The sequence below is a fragment of the Sturnira hondurensis genome, unplaced genomic scaffold (assembly GCF_014824575.4).
Source record: "Sturnira hondurensis isolate 20B ecotype Veracruz unplaced genomic scaffold, ASM1482457v3 Scaffold0020903, whole genome shotgun sequence".
Taxonomy (NCBI): domain Eukaryota; kingdom Metazoa; phylum Chordata; class Mammalia; order Chiroptera; family Phyllostomidae; genus Sturnira; species Sturnira hondurensis.
In genome coordinates, this window is record NW_028093534.1 from 1,089,952 (window position 1) to 1,107,409 (window position 17,458).

Here is a 17,458-nt window from a genome sequence, read left to right on the forward strand (position 1 = left end):
CGAACTGAGGACCCTTTGGGCTGAAGGCAGGCACTCAATCCACTGAGCCACACCAGCCTGAGCCACAGTTCTACTTTCTATATCGAAATTGTCAGGTTTCCTGAATATATAACCCATGAATACTGTGTCAGGTTGCCATTTATCACCTTGCCATTAATAGGAAGAGTCAGTCATTTCAGAAATCTAATACAAAAGCCTGGTATTAATGATGTCACAGGTGATGTTTTCTTTCTTTTTCTTTAAATATATTTTATTGATTATGTCATTACAGTTGTCCCATTCCCCCCTTCACTCCCCTCCACCCTGCACACCCCTCTCTCACCATTCCCCCCTTTTGTTCATGTCCATGTGTCCCAAGTTCTTCAGATTCTGTATTTCCCATAGTATTCCTGCCCTCCCCCCTGTCTATTTTCTACCTACCGTCTATGCTACTTATTCTCTGTACCTTCTCCCCCCTTCTCCTCCTCCCACTCCCCTGTTGCTAACCCTCCATGTGATCTCCATTTCTATGGTTCCGCTCCCTATTTAGCTGTCCTCTTAGTTTGCTTTTGTTTTAGTGTGGTTGTTAGTAACTGTGAGTTTGCTGTCCTTTCACTGTTCATATTTTTTATCTTCTTTTTCTTATATAAGTCCCTTTAGCATTTCATATAATAAGGGTTTGGTGATGATGAGCTCCTTGAATTTGATCTTATCTGAGAAGCACTTTATCTGCCCTTCCATTCTAAATGAAACCTTTGCTGGATAGAGCAATCTTGGATGTAGATCTTTGGCTTTCATGACTTGGAATACTTCTTTCCAGCCCCTTCTTGCCTGTAAGGTCTCTTTTGAGAGATCAGCTGACAGTCTGATGGGTATTCCTTTGTAGGTGACTGTCCCCTTGTCTCTTGCTGCTTCTAGAATTCTCTCCTTCATTTTAATCTTGGCTAATGTAATTATGATGTGCCTTGGTGTGTTCCTTCTTGGGTCCAACTTCTTTGGGACTCTCTGAGTTTCCTGGATTTCCTGGAAGTCTATTTCCTTTGCCAGACTGGGGAAGTTCTCCTTTATTATTTGTTCAGATAAGTTTTCCACTTGTGGCTGTTCCTCTTCCCCTTCTGGTACCCCTATAATTCCGATGTTGGAATGTTTAAAGATGTCCTGGAGGTTCCTAAGCCTCTCCTCATTTTTTTGAATTCTTGTTTCTTCCTTCTTTTCTGTTTTGTTGTTTCGTTCTTCCTTCTGGTCCACTCCCTTGATTTGAGACCCAGTTTCCTTTCCATCACTGTTGGTTTCCTGTGCATTTCCCTCACTCTTGGTTTCCTTTCCTGTGCATCCCTTCATTTCAATCAGTTTAGCTTTCATATATTCCTCTAATTTGTGGCTAAAATCAACCAATTCTGTGAGCATCCTAATCACCAGTGTTTTGAATTGTGCATCTGAAAAATTGGCTATTTCTTGGTCACTTAGAATTATAGACTCTGGGGCTTTGAGTTGTTCTTGAGTCATATTGTTTGGTCTGTTCGCACCTGTTATGTATGAGGGGCGGAGCCTTAGGTGCTCACCAGAGCCGGGCAACCCAGTTGTTGGGTTGTGATGCTGTATGTGGGGGCGGGGTCAGAGAGGGAAAAAATGGTGCTTTGCTCCGCTCTGCTCTCTTTCAGATTTCTGTTCCCTCTGTGGCTTCCCACAAGCAAATTGGGCCCCTCTGGTGCTGGTTCCTGGGTGTGTGGGCCTGTGTATTCTCCAGGACCCTGTGGGTCTCTCCAACGAACTCTCTGTGACCCTGAGAGCCTCTCCCGGCCCCTTGACCCCAAGAAAGTCTTTCTAGTTGGTGCTTTCAGGCTCTAATTCCAGTTGCTGGGGCCCTGGCCTGAGCCGTCTGTCTCACTGTTCACTCCTTTACTTGGTTTATCTGCGCGAATGTGTGACCGCAGTCAGCCAGCTGCCCTGTGCCCTCACTGGGTCAGCCCCTCGCCCCCCACACCTGGGATCCACCAACCGCCTCCACTTCTGCTCCTGGGTGGGTCAGACTGAAGATCTTTCCAGCCCAACCCCACTCTGTCACTGACTCCGCCCCTCTTACCGGTCTGGCTGAGTGGTTCGTTGTTGTGGGACTTCCGTACAGTTCAATTTTCACTGTTTTGGCTGCTTTGTTGTTTCTGAAACTTTGCTGTTTGTTTTTTTTTTTAAAGATTTTATTTATTTATTTATCTTTAGAGGGGAAGGAGAGAGGGAGAGAAACATCAATGTATGGTTGCCTTTCATGCGCCCCTCCTGGGAGTTGGCCTGCAGGGAACTGGCCTGCAACCCAGGCATGTGCCCTGACTGGGAATTGAACCACGATCCTCTGGTTTGCGGGCCCACGCTCTGCTTTGCTGTTTTTAAATTTAGTTGTGGGAGGGGGCACAGTGTTTCCACCTAGGCCTCCGTCTTGGCCGGAAGTCTGATGTTTTCAATTAGCAGTGTTTTAATGAGATTTTTAGGCTGGTAAGAAGTAATCCTGTAATGCAGGGGGGAAAAAACTGAGAAAGAGGCCTGTATCTGGCAAATCTCCTGAGGCAGGGCTTTGCTGATTCAGAAGTCTTTGATTAAACATTTAATATTTTACAAGCTCTCAGGAAGTATCTGACATTGGTCAGATACTTTTCCACTTCCAAAGTAAGACTTGTAGACAGATTTGAAATTAGAAGTTTTTAGTGACTTTCTTAGCTAAAGGAAATTAAAAATTACATTGCGCAGAGGAGTAAATTAGTGAATCTACTCTGCAAATAGCAGAGTAGAAATGAGGGGGATTCAAAGACTTGGGCGGAAAAGAAATTAGCATCAGTGTTAGGTAAATTTGAGAGGTACAGGATGACTATTCAAACCTCTGGTCTGTCATAACTGTGCTGAAGAAATAGAATGCTTTATACCTAAAAGCACCTTCTTAAAATATTTTTTTAAACAGATTATCTTTATTAGAGAAATCTGTTTTTTTAAAAATGTGAATGGAGGAGGATTTATTTCCCTTTCTGGGCCTTAATTTTCCTCAGATGGAACTCCAGCTCTTTGCCTTCTAGCACGTAGCCATCTGCTCGGCCACACTGGCCTGGTTTGAAGTGATGCGTGTAAGAAGCTTGCCCTGCTGGAACTGCTCCTCCAGAAGACTGCTGATTTTGGCGTTCTTTTTCTTTTCATCATATTTCTTCTGAATTTTCTTTGATCTTTTTTTGTTTAAAATCTCTTCCTCTTTGGAAGTCAGCTTGGCCCCCTTCTTGCGGCCTAGGGACAGTACATAGTGGGAAGATACCACTGTCGCTATGGTATGTGGTCAATGAGCACGATGCAGTTCTTTGCTAGGGTCTTGGTTTGGACCAGTTCATGTTGGATGTGTTGTAGACAACATCAGTAATCCTTGTTTTGCACATACAACACTGAGCCCCAGGAGAAGTTGCCCACATCCAGCCTCAAGGCTCAGTACTTCTTGTTGCCTCCTCGCACCCGAACTGTGTGTGTGCGCCAGGGGCCAATCTTAGTGTTGGCTGCAGGGCACCCCAGCTCATGTTTTCGCTTCTTGTAGTGGGGCTTCCTCTTGCCCACACTCTTGTGGCGCTTGTGCCAATTGTCCCGAGAGATGCCTGTGGCTTGGTGCTGGCTGGAAAGAGCCTTCTTGAAGTATTTAAAGAATATTAAGCCCATATTGAGATCTGGAGAAAAGTTCCACAAACAGTATTCTTAAAGAAAGACCGTCAGATGACCAGTGTCTCTATTAGGGGCAACATCAGTATAAAATCCAGATACGCTGTTTTTCCTCTCCTGCTTGCTTGTGTTTTGATTTCATATTCAACAGTCTGTGTTCTGTGCTCCAGGTTTGAAGCTGGAGGGGAGTGAAGTTAAGCTCCTCAGAGCAGAGTTGAGTAAAGTACCTACTAGAAACACACTAAGCCCTTTTGAGTCACATCATTTTTACTATATTTTTAAATAATTGATTTATGCTTCCTTGAGTGTTAGTTAATACTGTAAGGACAACGAACTGGGATGTAGGAAAACAATAGGTGTTTGTAGAATAGTATGATTTGTTGTTGTGCAGAGTTAGAAATTTAGGTAACAGTGATACTATGCTTTGTAAAGGGACCTAATCCACAACTTGTTTATTGCTATGTCCTGCTACCTACAGTAGGGCCTGGCCTGGAACACCATAGGTGCTCAAAGACTATTTGCTAAATCAATGGAAAAAATAAAAAGGTTTAGAAGGGATTTACTGATTCAATGTCAAGCTCAGTGTTTGCCCCCTGTGGAGGTCATGGAACAACTCCTTTGCCCTAACTAGTTACATTTGAAGATGGCTGACTGGAGACCTGTGTAAAATCAGGTCTTGGTGAAAAAAAGCGGTCATGGTAGATGACAGAGATCAAATGTATTACCTTGACTTATTAAGACCCAGCACTCTAATTAAGCTCACCAACCTCTTCCTCCCAGTTCTGATTTATTTGGCATGGGATATGGCCTGGAAGGGATATTTAAAACCTTTTCCCCGGTGATTCTTAATACACAGTGCAGCCACAGTTGAGAGTCACTGGAATTTGCATGCCTCCCATACAGACCTGACTCCCTTAATTTAGTAAAGCAATCTATAGGTACAAAAGATGACTTGAAAGCTATTTTATTTCCAAATATTTGCTCACTTAAAAAGCAGCATTTGGATTGCAGTTTTTAAAGACAGACTTTGGTATGAATATGTTGGCTGTTAGGTTTAGCAGCATTGTTTGTTGCTTTGCATTGGAGAGTTAGGTATATATGAGGCTGTAAATGAGAGAGTGAAAAGGGACCCAGTAAGGGTGGGTTGGAGGAGGTAACTTTTCTATTTGAGTACCATCTGCCTTTACTCTCTGTGTGAGTCTCTGTGAGTATTTGTTTAGTTATTTATTAAAGTAGATAATACCCCTGTTTTTAAGTAACTGAGTTACAGTCCGATGTGGAAGGCTTGTCTTTTATTGTGTTAGTTTTTTAAATACTGGTAAATGGACTGTAAATAAACGAGTTAATTTATTGCAAAGTTCTAAGGGAAAAACTAGAACAGTGTTTTCAAACTGCAGATTGTGGGCAACATTTAAAAAAGTCAGATAGAAAATACAAAAATTAGTAAGTATTGTTTTTGAAGCTAGTTTCAGTTCTGCAGACACATATATATGTATCTTCTGGGCCTTAATATAAAAATGACTTAATTAGCCCTGGCTGGAGTGGCTCAGTGGATTGAGCGCCAGACTGTGAACTAGGGGGTCGCCAATTCGATTCCCAGTCAGGGCACGTGCCTGGGTTGTGGGCCAGGTTCCTGGTGGGAGATGTTCGAGAGGCAACCACATGCTGATGTTTCTCTCCCTCTCTCTTTCCCTCCCTTCCCCTCTCTAAAAATAAATAAATAAAATCTTTTAAAAATGACTTAATTAATGTGAATGGTATCCAAAGTTTGAAAGCCATAGGACAGCGCATTGAGAGGTGGAGGAAAGAGGCAGCTGCCTTCATGGGTCATACCGGTCACTGTGCATGTCTTTGTCCTCTTACACATATTTTTGTTTGTTTTTTTATACAGCTGCTTATTCTTTGAATCTAGCCACATAGTTCACATTCTTGTTTTTTTTAAAGATTTTATTTATTTATCTTTAGAGGGGAAGGGAAGGAGAGAAGGAGAGAAGTATCAATGTATGGTTGCCTCCCGTGAGTCGCCTGCTGGGAACTGGCCTGCAACCCAGGCATGTGCCCTGACTGGGAATCGAACTGTGATTGTGTGGTTTGCAGGCCCGCGCTCAATCCACTGAGCTACACCAGCCAGGGCACATAATTCAAATTCTTTACTACTCTTTCTATACCTGAAGAGTGAAAATAAGTATGCTTTATTGGCAATGTAGTTTTTGTAGCATCAGTTACTGTTTCAAAAGGTAATGTAAGTAAAGCACTTCTGTGCTTTGTTGTTTATTTTTCCTTAAATGCCATACTGTGGCTTTTGGAATGTACCCTTTTGGGTTTTTTTCTGTGTGTAGGGATTTAATATCTTCCTTTACCTATTCAGCACTACTATTATGTTTGGTTATAAAGAATTCTTTAGAAACATTGGAACAGGGGCCTATTCCCTCTATTTTATAACTTAACAAACCACCCTTAAAATGCAGTGGCTTGAAACAACAATTTATGACTTTTCATGAGCCCATGGATTGATTGTGCAGATTTGCTTTATGGGGGACATTCAAGATGGCTCCCTTGCCTGACTTGCATCTATCTGTCTCTCTCTTTGCATATAACCTCAGGCCTCTCCCTTTTCACAGCACCGCTCCAGGTGGTCTCTGTGAAACCGAAACATCAGCATTCCCCAAACAAAATGCAAGTTAACAGTCCTTAAAGATTAGTTTCCCGGCCAGACCTTGCACATTGCTGTTCCCTCAGATTGTCTTTGTTAAAAGCAGTTTACCAGCCCAGATTCTCAGATTCAGTGTGGACGCAGGGTCACGTAAATGTGTGACTACCCGGAGATGCTGATCGTCCTTGGCCCTCTTTGGAGATTAGCTACTAAGGGAAGGTTCAGCAGCCTAGGTACGAAATCTCACGCAATTTTTCTGGTATACAAAACCTAAGACTATATTTGGATTGTCTAGATTTATTCATTTTCATTTTTTCCCCAGACTCTCGTTTACCATTTGTCCTGTTACACTTAGATAGGAATTGTCTACCAACTATTTACCTGTAAGTTAGGCATAGAATGAAAAAGAATTCAGTAAACATAAATTGGTTAGGGATAAGTGTGCACAGAATGGGAAAGAGATGCCGCAGTAAACTTTGTGTTAAATGATCAGTAAGAACTAGAAAGAGGCATCAGTTATTCGGTACTGCTGAAATAGGGAAGACCAAAGGAAAGAAGAAATAGAGTCCCCTGCACAATGTGGCCCAGTTGGTTGGAGCGCCATCCTGTAAACTGAAAGGTCGCAGGTTCGATTCCGGTTGGGGCACATGCCAGGTTGTGGGTTGGGTCCCCAGTTTGATGTTTTTCACATCAGTGTATATCTCCCTTCTTAACCCTCTCTCTAAAATTGGTAAGCATGTCCTCAGGTGAGGATAAAAATAAAATTAAAACAAAAGAGGAAAAACGAAAATAAATTTATATATTTTTCAAGATTTTTAAATTTTATTTTTAGAGAGAGGGGAAGGGAGGGAGAAAAATATCAGTGTGTGGTTGCCTCTCACATGGCCCCCACTGGGAACCTAGCTACAACCCAGGCATGTGCCCTGGCTGGGAGTCAAACTGTCAATCCCTTGGTCTGCAGCCTGCGCTCAATCCACTGAGCTACACCAGCCAGGGTGGAAAATAAATTTATGTAAGAAATCGTATGTGAATTAGTACTTAGAGTGGTATCTGGTGCCAGCAGGCACTCAATAAATATTTGAATGAATGATGGAAGCTTTTTTTCTTTAATCCTCACCCAAGGACATGCTTATTGATTTTTTTTAGAGAGAGGAGATGGGAGAGAAGGAGTAAGGGAGAAAAACATCAATGTGAGAGAGAAATATCCATCAATTAGTTGTCTCTTGCTTCCTCCCAACTGGGGACCTGGCCTGCAACCCAGGCATTTACCCTGACTGGGAATCAGACCCATGACCTTTCAGTTTATGGGATGATGCCCAACCCACTGAGACATGCCAGGCAATGTGAGGACATTTTAAAGAGGCCAACTCTTTCACTCCTGCACTGGTAATTGAATCTCTTTATAGAGTAGATCTAACAAGATTTCTTTGCTTCAGGTAGACATCCTCATTTCCTTCATTTAACTCTTCAAATGGCATGATGTTAGATCCCCTCAATTCTTATTTCTCTCTTAGATTTTTAAAGTCCTCTTTTTAAAAGTTCTGTATTTATAACTAAGAACAGTACTCAAGTGCTGTCTGATTTGCAAAGAGACGGATGTCATTTCTATCATCAGTCTTTGTTTTGAATGAAACCTGATATCAGCATTTTTGGCAGCCATAGTTCACTGTTTGTCTCAATATAGATTTTTTTTCTTTTTTTTTTCTCAGAGCATGCTGTTGCCTTCACTTTACTTTTTTAATGTTAATTTTTTTTATTTAATTATTTTTCAAGTACAGTTTTCTGTCTATTACTCCCATCCCATCTCACCCCCTGTGCTCCCCCCCTCCCATTTCCACCCTTCTCAGTTGTTGTCCATGTATCCTTTATATATGTTCCTTAATTTATTTACTTTTTTAAAATATTTTTTAAAGATTTTATTTATTTATTTTTAGAGGGAAAGGAAGGAGAGAGAGAGAAATATCAATGTATGGTTGCCTCTGGTGTGTCCCCTGCCGGGAACTGGCCTGCAACCCAGACATGTGCCCTGACTGGGAATCAAACTGCGATTGTGTGGTTTGCAGGCCCGCACTCAATCCACTGAGCTACACCAGCCAGGGCTATATATGTTTCTTTAAATCCCTCCCCTATTTCCCCTGAAATTCCCTCCCTTCTCCCCTCTGGTCACTGTCAGCCTGTTCTCTATTTCAGTGTCTTTGGTTATATTTTGCTTGCTTGTTTGTTTTGTTGTTTAGCTTCCTGTTAAAGGTGAGATCATATGGTATTTGTCCTTCAACACCTGGCTTATTTCACTCAGCATAATGCTTTCCAGTTCCATCCATGATGTTGCAAAAGGTAGGAGCTCCTTCTTTCTTTCTGCAGCATAAAATTCCATTGTGTATATGTACCATAGTTTTTTGATCCATTCATTTACTGACGGGCACCTAGGTTGCTTCCAACTCTTGGCTATTGTAAATTGTGCTGCTATGAACATTGGGGTGCATAGGTTCTTTGGGATTGGTGTTTTAGGGTTCTTAGGATACAATCCCAGCAGTGGAATTGCTGGGTCAAAAGGCAAGTCCAATTTTAGTTTTCTGAGAAAATTCCATACTGTTTTCCATAATGGTTGTACCAGTCTGCAATCCCACCAACAGTGGACCAGAGTCCCCTTTTCCCCACACCCTCTCCAACATTTGTTGTTTATTGCTTTGTTTATGATAGCCATTCTCACCGGTGTAAAGTGGTATCTCATTGTGGTTTTAATTTGCATCTCTCTGATAGCAAGGGATATTGAGCATCTCTTCATGTGTCTCTGGATCCTCTGTATGTCCTCCTTGCAGAAGTGTCTGTTCAAGTCCTTTCCCCATATTTTAATTGGGTTAGTTGTCTTCTTAGAGTAAAGTCGTGTGAGTTTTTTGTATATTTTGGAGATTAAACCTTTGTCTAAGGTATCATTGGCAAATATGTTTTCCCATACAGTTGGTTGTAATATAGATTTTTTTCTTAAAGCCCTAGTCTTTCTCATGTATATTGGGCCATTTTGTTGTTTTTAGTTCTAAGTGCATGCCTTAATATTTATCCTCATTAAATCTTATCCCATTAGGTTTAGCTTCCTGTTCCAGCCCATTAGAATTATAGCGGTGCCTTGGTGTACGTCAATTCGTCCCAGCACTCATGACAGATGCCAAGACCAATGAGTACTGAATGATGAAGCATTTTCTCTTGCATGGCAGTGCTGTGACTCATACAAGCTCTAGCGAGTGTGGCAAGTCCTGAGCAAGCGCAAGTGCTGAAACGTTTTTTCTCATCAAAATATAACAAATACAGGGTTTGATGGGTTCTAAAGTCAACAAGCACCAAGGTATGACTCTACTTTAAAAGTTGAGTTTTTTTTCCCTGGCTGATGTGAGTCAGTTGTCCTGCAAACCAAAAGGTTGCTGGTTCAATTCCTGGTCAGGGCACATGCCTGGGTTGCAGGCCAAGTCCCCAGTTGAGGGTGTACATAGGCAACCAATTGCACATTGATGTCTCTCTCCCTCCCTCTCTTTAAAAATAAATAAATAAATAAAATTTATAAGTTAATTTTCTCATATAGGATATTTGCTTTTCTATCCCAGATTCCTATGATTTGCATATTTGGTCATCATCCTGTGTCCTCATCAAGTCATTTATTGTGAATAACGACGTTGCAGAGGATGAGTTTCTGTAGAGTCATGTGGCATACCACTAAATCATCTAGACATACTGTACTCTTTAGGTACAGTTGTATAATCTGTAAAGCCACTTAACTGTAGCAAAATTCATGTTTTCACCTTGAACAGGGGTATCAAGAGAGACTTTATTTTATACATTGCTACAATCCAGAAGTACTGATGCTTCCAGCATTCCCTGGTCAAATCATATAAAAAAAGAAAAATGAGTTAGTTTGGTTATGGCTCCTGTTGATCCCTGATGCCCTGCCTAACTACTCAAACTATTCCTCTATTTTTATTTATTTTTTATCAAACTATTCTTTTAATAACCTGCTGTACAGTCTTGCCCAAATTTCATGTCAGATGGCTCTGGTGTAAGGTGTGGGGAATGTACTCTCCTCATTTTGAGGAGACATAAAAAGCTGATGTGACATTTGGCATTTTCAGAATCGTGAAATGTGTCTGAGTTTACAGCGTCACTCATGGATCTCAATTGTACATTCTTTAATTCTGGTGTATAATTTCATCCAGGTATATTAATTTCATTCCTTCACTTTTTGATAGTCTCATTATTTATCTTGGATGTTAATCTACTTTCCCCATATTTGGTCTTCTCTCTCTACTTTCAAAATGGATAGAAGAAAAACAGGAATTGAGATGTTCTTCTATCTCTGCTCATATTAATTAGTGATATGCCATTTACATCAAAGAGTAGAACTGTGCCTCCCTTACCTTTTTGCAGGTCTCAGCACATTCTGGACTTTGGCTCAGGCTTGCTGCTTCTGTGTATCAGTGCCACATTTAAAACATAGTTTCTTTCCTGTTATATGTATTTTTCTTGTGCATATCCTTCTAATTCTGAGTTAATGGGTGAGCTTTTCATCCAGTCTTTCTAGGTCCTTCCACTCTTCTTCCCCCTCTATGTCTGATAATGTGAAATTGGCAGAATTTCATTTTTGAGGATCTTAATCTTTTTGTGTTCCCCTTTAGCACCTCAGACCCTTTGGCTTGGGTCTGTCTTCACTGTGTGAAGCCTGTTCTTTAAGAGTCTAGGAATCACATCTGATATGTTCCTTTTTCTTTTTTCTTGTCTGTAGCTTGGTTGCTTTCTTTTGAAGCTCCCACCACTTCCTCTTTTCTGATGAGTTTCTTCTTGGTCAAATGAGGTTTAAAATATAATTCTACTCATTTTTTATGCCTTCTGGGTGAATAGAATAATTAGCAAGGCAATTTTAAAAATTATATAGGCTGCTGCTTACTTGAATGAGATTTTTCGTTAGATGTTCAGGTAGCAGGAATCTTTTTTATCACTTTGAGACAGAAGGCTTCTAACAAGAAAGTAAGACAATTTCACCATTACTCAGTAGTCAGGATATCTCACTGGCTTCATGTTAAAACTTGCAAAGCCATCTCCTCTCTTTGCCAGGTCTTCTCCCTGATCTGCTCACAAATCCAAGGAGATCAGTCTGCTTTCTTCTCCTCTTTAACTGGTGTTATGACCAGTTACTTACTGGATATTTTTTTCTTTTGAAGCTGACCTCAAGGTGGGGTGTAGTCTCTTCAATTATTGCCCATTTATTCTTATAACATAGGGATATTGGCATGGTTTTCAATTTTTTTTTGTTTTTATCATGATGGAGTCTAAATGAGGGTTATAAATAGGGAAGTTAGAAGCTAATGACATCTTATTGTCCCATGTTAGTTCCTAATTTCTTTAGATGCTGTAGATGCCTATCTACTTGCCTCTCTTACTCAAGACAGCTCATCAGGCCTCTCCCTGTCTATGATCTAGGCCTCTTTCTAGAAAAGGCCATTCAGTAGCTGGTAGGCCTGAGGGAGAAGGTTAAACTGTAGTTGTGAATTGATAGAGATCATTCAGAGGCTGCCTTGTATCAAAAAGGGTACCATATTTTGCCGCATGTAATGTGCATTTTTGCCCAGTTTCTTGAAGGTAAAATAAGGAGGCACATTATACATAAGTAGTACTAATCCCATATCTATATAAGTGTTTTATTTAAATTTTTTAGCAATTTTAAATTTATTTTTTAATTTTAAAGATTTTCTTTATTTATTTTTAGAGAGAAGGGAAAGGAGGGAGAACAAGAGGGAGAGAAACATCACTGTGTGGTTGCCTCTAGTGCTCCCCTTACTGGGGACCTGGCCGGCAACCCAGGCATGTGCCCTGACTGGGAACTGAAGCCACAATGCTCTGGTTCATAGGCCGTGCTCAATCCACTGAGCTACACCAGCCAGGGCTGTATATAAATGTTGTAAATTCTTTCATTTATGCTTATGCGTTAAAAGCATAACTCTAGAAAGCAATAATGATATCTGTACACGAAGTAATACCCCAGAATATGGTGATTGGTTTTGTTGAACTTACTATGAACTTGCAACGAAAGCAGTTTCAGCCAACAGTTCAACAAAATGAAATGAAGAATGACGTATTGTTATCTGCAGAGTGAGATAGATTCTTGTACCTTGTATCTGTTCGTATGTTTTGTAATTATTTTTTACATAAAATTTCTTGTACCATATGTTCAAAAATAAATACTAAAATTCTTTTATAATACAGAAAACAAGTATCTAAATATAAATAAATAAATAACTGAATTTAAAAATTAAGACAAAATATTTTTTTCCTGAAAGGTTGTGCCAAAAATGTGGGTGCACATTATACACTGCAGAATATGGTAACTTATACTTCAGGGGACCACAAAGCAGCTCTTCAGAGAATCCCAGTTATATATAGGGAAGATCACTTCTTTTTTTAAGAAATTATTTATCTTTAGAGGGGAAGGGAAGGAGATAGGGAGAGAAATATCAATGTATGGTTGCCTCTTGTGTGTCCCCTGCTGGGAATTGGCCTGCGACCCAGGCATGTGCCCTGACTGGGAACTGAACTGCGATCCTCTGGTTCGCAGGCCCGCCCTCAATCCACTGAGCTACACAAGCCAGGGCAGATCACTTTTGATACTGTTATGCCTCCACTCTCAGGTGTATCAACACCTGAGTTTTTTTCTATTTAGCGATACCTATTTTAAAATATACTCAACGTATTATTTTTAACAGGTAAGCTTTCCATATCCTTATCTTTGGTCAGAGATACTATGAGGTGTTGAGAATTCTATAATGATCACAATGTACTAGGTCTGAGTATTTGGGGGAATGGAAACAATCAAACATGTAAATCATACCAAAAATATTTTCTAAACACGGAAAAGATGAATTCCTTCAAATAGCTGATGTTTTATTGAATGAATTAAATACATGAAGCAATCAGAGAATATAATAAACTGCCAAATTACACATTGGTAGCAACTACTTAAGAGTCCACCAGAGTGAGTTTTCCTAATGCACTCAACTTATCTCTGAGATGGAGCAGACTTTTATTTCCAGAGTTGTTTCTGGTTGAATTTGTTACTGTTTTTGTATAAGCAGGGGCCTAGAACGGTAGTTACCAATGACCTTTAGCCTCCATCTCTAGGAATGTGGAACTCAGTGGTACTCTTGTTCCCACAGCAGAGTAAAAGAAATTCAGTGTATCAAGAACATGAGTAATTCAGATATATTTGAGGTCTTTAGATCTTACAGTCTCTGGTGAGAAAATACAGTTTTGTGTGTTTAGTTTGGCTGTACTATTTTGAGTTAATTTTAGGGGTAATTTTAGAATCAATTTTAGAATTCCAGCCTCAGATCATAGTCCATTGCTTAGTCATGAGGGGTTAGGTGTAATGCCACATTTTATTGAAAAGACTAGGAACTGTTTCTATATATTAACCTTGCTAGGCACTGAAATTTGAGAAGGAAATAAACACCCTACATTCCTAAAGGTTGAGCTGTTGCTATGTTGCAAAATCCGATTTGCCTTGATTCCTGGTAATCTTCACTAATCCTTCAAGGAATCATCAGATGTGATACACTTACGAATGGAATGGCAACAAAGTCTCCCAAAGACTAATGTCTTTTATTACACTGTAGCAAAAGGTATGTGCGTGATGCATGTGTGTGTGTGATCTCACTCTCTCTAAATATCTGATAACTGACAGTGCTGCTAAGTGACTGACAAGTGGGTAACAAATTCGGAGTGTATGGTGGACAAAGGGATGAGCCACGCCCTGGGTAGGACAGAGCAGGACAGGACAGGGTGAGATTTCATCACACTACTCAGAATGGCGTGCAACTTAAAACCTAGGTATTGTTTATGTGTGCAATTTTCCATTTAATATTTTGAGACTGCAGGTGACTGAAACCATGGGGGAAACAGTGAATAAGGAGGGTTCTGTTTTATAGAGATACTGTAATTGGATAGAAATAAAGAATAATCTGACAGTAATCAGAGGGGAGGGGGAGAGGGATAGTAGGGGGTAGTGGGGGGCATCAAGGAACCTGTATGAAGGACACGTGGACAAAGCCAAAGGGGGTGGGTTTGAGGGTGGGAGGCAGGGGGGACATGGTCAGGTGAAAATGGAGACAAATGTACTGAACAACAATAAATAATCTTAAAACGATAATGTAGTTGGTACCTTTCTGAGAACAAGTATATTACTGAGTGTCTTAAATTGAGATTTGGGGACTCCACATACAATTTTCACAGCCCTTCTAGGGATACTTATGTTTCCTAGAAATGCAGCCTTTGGGCACTTAGGTAGTTTTCATAGTGAGTATCTGTCTTTGCTCACAGTGTTATGGTCGGGGGCGGGGTGTGTCATAGGAGGTAATCTGAATGGTTGGGAAGAAACTCCACAAAATGAGTAGTGTTTATGGTTTTACAAAGCAAATTGCAGTGAAATTACTTCGATAATAAATCTGTTCTTGCACCTTCGTCAGATGTTAACGAGAGTCATTTATTTGTTTTATTTCAGTGACGTCCTCGCATTGCCCATTTTTAAGCAAGAGGAGTCAAGTCTGCCTCCTGATAACGAGAACAAAATCCTGCCTTTTCAGTACGTGCTGTGTGCGGCCACCTCTCCAGCAGTGAAGCTCCACGACGAAACCCTGACCTACCTCAATCAAGGTGAGGTGCCTCCTGTCCCTCAGTGGTGGTGCAGGCCTGCTGGAGGCCTGACGTTTAGTTAGGCACACTCTGTGTAAAAGCACACCTTTCTGCTGTGACCTGTCGGAGTCGGTGGCTTGCTTCAGATATTTGAGTTTTAATGTCGTATGTGATATACACCATGTTACTGGCTTCTTTTGTCTTTCTGCCCGTTTTTCGTTCCCATCTCTTTTTTTTCATTCGTGTTCCCCAGACATGGTAACTGTTGGAGAAGTATTGTCCTACCCAGCATTATTGCTTATCAGTTGTGTGGCCTTGGATATGCTGCTTAAACTCTTTGTGTTTCAGTTTCCTCATCTGTAAAAATGAGATTGATAATACCTCAGAGAGTTGTATCAACTAACTGGTGTAATGTATGAAAACACCTAGCACTGTGCCTAGCATACAGTAAAGGATTGTAGTTGTTATTAATGCTAGTAATATTACACTCTTGTATATTTAACCAACTAAATTTTCTTTTTTTTCTTGCCTCCAAGGCAATTTATGAACACTCCTCCTGCATTTACCTGTCAAACCTCCATAAAGAAGATATTGTGGGGCATGCAAACTCTCCGGAGACTCTGTCTCTGCTCTTCTAGGATAGACGGGGTTTTCACTGAGTTTTACTCTTTCCTTAAGTGATTTGAAAAACACTGTCTATGATGTATCACTTCTAGGTGATGTTGGCAACATAGCAATGACACACATTGAACCATTGAGTGTCAGGCGTTGTTTTAAATGTGTTATATGTATTAAGGCATTTATTCCTCTTATAGCCCTGTGGACTAAATCTTACTCCCATTTTTTGGATGAGGCAATTGAGGCAAAGATAAACTTGAAAAGGTCACACAGTGGAAGAACCAGGTTTTATAAAATATTTATTTATTTACTTTTAGACAGAAGGGAAGAGGGGAGAAACAGAGGGAGAAAACCATCAGTTGGTTGCCTCTCCCACACGCCCACTGGGGACCTGACCAGTAACCCAGGCCAGTGCCCTGACTGGGAATCAAACTGGCCATCTTTTGGTTAGCAGACCAGCACTCAGTCCTCTGAATCACACCAGTCAGGGCAGAACTGAGTTTTACCCAGAGAATAAGTAGTTTGGCTTCCAGCTACATTGAATTCCTGAGGAAAAGGACCGGGCTTATGTATGCTGTCTGTCCAGAACAAGTCCAGCCATTGTGAATATAACGAGAATGGTGTGTGTGACATCCATGTAACCTGGCAGCCAAGGAGAGTGGACTGGAATGTGCGTGGGTGAACAATGATGACTTCACTGTACTAGTCAATGGGGATGGTGGACGCCATTGAGTGAGCATGTGTACTATGTGGCTGTCCCATTCAAAATGAGCAAATAGAGCAACAAATCTGCATCAGATTTTGCTTGAAGCTTGAACAATCCTCCATGGAAACTATTTGGATAATTCAGAAGGCTGCAGCTGTGGGCAACTGGTGATTGGCAGCTTTATTACAACAATGTGCCTGCTCACGCACCATGTCTCATACAGAGTTTTTAAGCAAAGCATCAAATCACTCAGGGGACACAGCCCCCCTACAGCCAGATTTGTTGCCCTCCAAATTTTGGCTTTTCCCAAAAACTAAAATCATCTCTGAAAGGGAAGAGATTTCAGACCCTTGATGAAATTCAGGCAAATACAATGGGGCAGCTAATGGCAATTGAGAGAACTGTGTGAGGTGCCTACTTTGAAGGTGCCTACTTTGAAGAAGACTGAGGTGTCATTGTCTTATGTACAGTGTTTCTTATATCTTCTTCAGTAAATGTCTATATATTTCATATTACATGGCTGGGTACCTTCTGGACAGACCTCGCATACTTTTATTGCACACAGAATCTGACATCACTTTCAAAGCTCCAAAAAGGTAAAATGCCCTTTTGGGGGGTAGGTTTGTGGAGAAAGAAGAATCTTTATTCATTCAGTAGTCCAAGTCATGATTCTGTCTGAAAGATGAATACTTCCCATTGCACCGCAAGGATAGTGGTATACATACGTATCTGTGCTTGGACCATTTTCTAGCTGCCCCAACTCCAAGCTGATTCTAGACACGTGTGTCGCCTCTGGGCGCCTCAGTCTACCTGCAGGTAAACCATTGGGGGAGGGGAAGCGTTGCACAGCCTGTGGTGTCATGGGAGTAAGGGGTTTCTCATCTCATTCCTCTTACAGCACACAGGTTCCGGTCCCTCCTGGGTGCCCTGGGGCCCACTGCACACCTTCCCTTCCCCTGAGCTGCCTGCCTATGTCTGAAGCATGGGTGTACCTGCTGGTTCTTTCCCCCACCCGGGGACTCACGCCCCTCAGCCCTTCAGCCCATCCAACAGCACGGTGGCCCCATACCCAGAATCCTCAGAGAACATTGCTCTCCTAAAATTCAACTCGCTGCCGCCACAACAAACCACACAGAAACTCTCCCCCCAGGTGAAAT

General features: G+C 41.2%; 1 protein-coding gene across 3 annotated transcripts in view; it reads left to right on the forward strand.

Moving 5' to 3' along the window:
• TFCP2 (transcription factor CP2) overlaps positions 1 to 17,458 on the forward strand; it is a 52,913-nt gene that overhangs the window by 12,150 nt on the left and 23,305 nt on the right. For all 3 annotated transcript variants that reach the window (XM_037030932.1, XM_037030933.1, XM_037030934.1), the window contains exon 3: positions 14,847 to 14,998. In XM_037030932.1, coding sequence (XP_036886827.1) covers positions 14,847 to 14,998 — 152 coding nt within the window. The remainder of the gene's footprint in view (positions 1 to 14,846; positions 14,999 to 17,458) is intronic.